At 32.6% G+C, this 3,936-nt stretch overlaps 1 protein-coding gene across 1 annotated transcript; it reads right to left on the bottom strand.

The window, feature by feature from the left end:
* Nucleotides 1–385: 385 nt before the first annotated feature.
* Nucleotides 386–2,252, bottom strand: LOC119668852 (regulator of nonsense transcripts 1-like; the record flags this gene model as incomplete). Its single annotated transcript, XM_038078517.1, is given in 3 exon segments — nucleotides 386–796; nucleotides 1,825–1,952; nucleotides 2,084–2,252. Coding segments are annotated over 3 exon segments (387 nt in total), but the record flags the coding sequence as incomplete, so codon positions are not given.
* Nucleotides 2,253–3,936: the final 1,684 nt, after the last annotated feature.

Below are 3,936 nucleotides of genomic sequence, written 5' to 3'. Positions count from 1 at the left end.
AATAAACAACTTTTTTTAAATAACCATAAATATGTTTTAAATAAATTTAAACAGGGATGTCATACACATTATTGAATAAAACATTTACCATTTAAATTTGATATAAAGTGTGATATATAAAATTTTTAAATCTTTTAAAGAATTTCGCACAAAAATGCAGTCAACGAATTTGCTTGGTCGGTCTCAAAAATATGATGGTAAAATGTCGTGTTATAAGAAGACCACCAAGTAAATTGGTTAAGGCATTTTTGGGACGCATCCTTGACTTAAAATTTCAATTCACATTGCTCAATAAGTACATTGGATAATTTATAAGTTAACTGATTTCATATATCTATATATATAACATAAACGAGGAATACAAAATATGTTTTGATTTTAGGTATTTTTTTTTTTACATTTTTTATGCTAAATTCGGTTAGTACAAATGTTAGTAATTCCATTTAGAAAAACTTTCATTTTGCTTAGCTAAAATGTTAGTACTTGATTTAATCGTTATAAAAATTCTTATATGAATATTTTCAAAAAGTAATAAGTCAAAATTTCGTTTTATATTTTTTTCACATTCAATTTAAATTAAATTTATGTTGGAAGCTGTTCCATAACGCAAACTTGAGTTCACAATTCATTGTTTCATTTTCAATATTCCATTATTAATGTTCCGTGTTCAATGTTCCAAATTCGTGACTTCACATCCATTTTCCATTTAAGCGAACATATGTTGTGTACCTGGTGGCACTTTGTAGCCAGGATAGTAGCAGTTCAATGCATTCTTTTGAAAGAACGATGTGTAATCCTGTAGATTAAAAAAAAAAAATGATAGCATTAACATTTATTTAATTATTATTCTGGAAAGCGGCAAAGCGTCCTATAATCCTATAACAACACTGAATATCTGTCTGATATTCGTCTGATATGAAGATTTGTTATGTGCATTTACTTGCATCACATCTCAACGTTTATGAGCGTTGAGCAGTTCATAAACTCTCAAAATGATCATATTTACTTAACTGAATGTACTGTCGATAATCTGGAACTACGAATGTTTACTCGAACTAATTTTCCATCTCAAGAAATGATGGATGTTCTCTAATTATTTTCATCGAACCTGGTATCAAAGTCAATGCGATTAATTATTAGGAAAATGTTTTCTTCGTAGACCATAGACGTTCCAACAAGACTCGGCATGGACGCATAAAGTTTATATGAACCAAGAATAGTTAAAAAATCATGTTCTACACTTCATTTTGTCCACACAATGGTTCGCGAATTTGACCATTCCATCTGGGCCATTTTGGAGAGCAAGATGAGGATTAAAAAATATGTCAGTATGGATGGGCTGAAGAAAGCAATTGTTTAGGAATGGACCAAGATATCAGAGATTACATTCGTGAAGTAGACAACTAATTTTTTAACCGTTTGAAGGCCATAGTCAAGGCTAAAGGTGACTTGATCTCAATAGTTACAGACAGAAAAACAGTCCTTATTGAATATTAACTTTAAAACTATAATTTGCTTAGTATTATTAAAGTCAATTTAACCAGTGATAACTAATTTTGAATTAAACAGATGTCTAAACACATACAAAAGTTTAGGACAAAAAATTTTCAATAAAGGTGCCTGAAATTGTCTAATCTTTAAACAGCCTTTGAGAGAGATCTTTTTAATGTGAGTTTAGTAAAAGTGAAACTTTTTTGCCCTTAGGTGTTTTATACTCAAAAAAAAAGTTAAAGAAATTCTGAGAGAAATCTTCGTTTTTGTAAGAGAAGAAACTTTTTTGACTATAATAATTTTTTATGAATTTTTGTAGAAATTAATACTTACGCGATTAATTCTCCTTGGTCTGCAAACTGGGCCAAGTGCAAGTGCACGACGTTCTTCATTTTCACGTGCTGCGGCCTCTTTGTATTCTGGTGGTGGCCATTTCAAATCTCCACGCATGTTGCTGCCTCCTACAAAATTTTGAAACTCGTTTAGTAGTATTGTGTCTTAGTTAAATAAATTAGTTATACAATATAAGTATAATACTAAAGCACTATGAAATAGCATAGATTAATCGAAAATATAGTTCATTATAGATTACCTCCAAAGCTTACGGCTGCTGGCTGTGAAGTATAAACAGGAGCAGGCACTTGTGAAACCGGTGCCTCTTTACGCAATGTTATTATGCCGGGACTGGCGCCACGATAATCTTGCGGTAATTGTTGTTGTTGTTGATAGTCTGTTTGATCCTGTGAAATTGGTTGTTGGGGCTGTGAATAAGAATTATATTGATTTGGTTGTTGATATTGTTGTGGTTGAGTTTGATAGTTTGATGGAGGCTGATATTGTTGTTGAGGTTGGTATTGAGGTTGTTGCTGTACCCAACTTGGTTGTTGTTGTTGCTGTTGTGGCAACTGCTGCTGGGGTGCTTGATATTGATTAGGTGCTTGATATTGTTGATTAGATGGTGGTTGATATTGTGGAGTTTGATACAGTGGTTGGGATTGTGGTGGTTCTTGGTAGTTATTATAGGTAGGTGCACCGTATTGTTGTTGCTGTGTGTGAGGTTTATACGACATGCATACAAAAGTTCACAGTAATGTATCAGGAACAATTCACAGTACAAATATAGACGTTTTACAAAAACAATAACATAGACAAAGAAAGTTGAAGGAAAATAGAAGAAAATAGACTTTAGATATAAATAATTGTGTATATAAATGTTTTTAAATCAAACATTTAAATTGTTTAGTGTTATTATTTTAATTATGTTGTTAGTGTTAATTTTTTATATGGCATTAGACATCGTTTGAGCGCCTTTGAGCTGCAAAATTAATAAGAAATATATGATAAGCAAATTAAAATTTGTTAAAAAGCAGAAGCATTAATATAGTAAATATATACATAGATTGATTAGATGATATAAATAAAAATGACAGAACTGTACACAGGTTAGTTGCTATATTACAAAAAAAAAAAAATGATACATATTCACTATTACAAATATCCGTTTTGAACAAAATAAATATAATTTGATCAAGAATGCCGGCAGTAGAGTGACATTGTCTAGCTTATTTGGTTCACAAAAAGCTCAAAACATCGTGAACGAAGGTTTATAACTAATACATTTACAGTGGTTGCTAACAAATTTAAACCTATTAAAAGCTTTCCGATAGATTCATTCAAAATGCTTAAAAACTAAAAGCTTTGCTTTGCTGTGCATTCCAAAAGCTGACACAAGCTTTGCCAGTACCTGTGCTGGTTGTTGTTGCGCCGGTGGTTGATAAGTGGGGAAGTTTGGTTCAGAACCTACGGGACATTGAAATTGATGTTGTACTTTTGGCGATGGTGGTTGTATATGCTTCCAACCAGAAGGAGAACTAGGGTCCTGTACGTTATGATAGGGTATGTTATTTTGTTGTTGGTGTGGTTGTTGCTCTTGTGGTTGTAGTGTCGGTGGTGCTACAGGTTCCCGTGATGGTTGACGATTGAATTGTGCTTGACTATATTGAATTGGTTGTTGTGCAGCAGGTTGTTGATATTGTTGTTGGGGTGGTGGTTGATATTGTTGTTGGGGTTGTTGGTATTGTTGTTGGGGTGGTTGATATTGTTGTTGGGGTGGTTGATATTGTTGTTGGGGTGGTTGATATTGTTGTTGGGGTGGTGGTTGATATTGTTGTTGGGGTGGTTGATATTGTTGTTGCTGCTGTTGCTGATTGTATTGTGGCTGCTGGTTTTGTTGTGGATTTTGTTGATATTTAGTAGGATATGGGGAACTTTGACGTGCAGCTGGTTGAACGTTATTATAAATGGGACCCTGTAAAATGATTGGGGACGTAATGCATAAAAGGGTTTGTTATTTTTTCGACGGTTTCGTATTTTGCTTTTTTGTTATGTAATATATTGGTAATTTAAATTAAAAGTAATTAAAAAAGTATTTATGTGTGGAAGTAA

This window comes from Teleopsis dalmanni, chromosome 1, assembly GCF_002237135.1.
Source record: "Teleopsis dalmanni isolate 2A chromosome 1, ASM223713v2, whole genome shotgun sequence".
NCBI lineage: Eukaryota > Metazoa > Arthropoda > Insecta > Diptera > Diopsidae > Teleopsis > Teleopsis dalmanni.
This window is presented reverse-complemented; position numbering and strand designations above follow the sequence as displayed.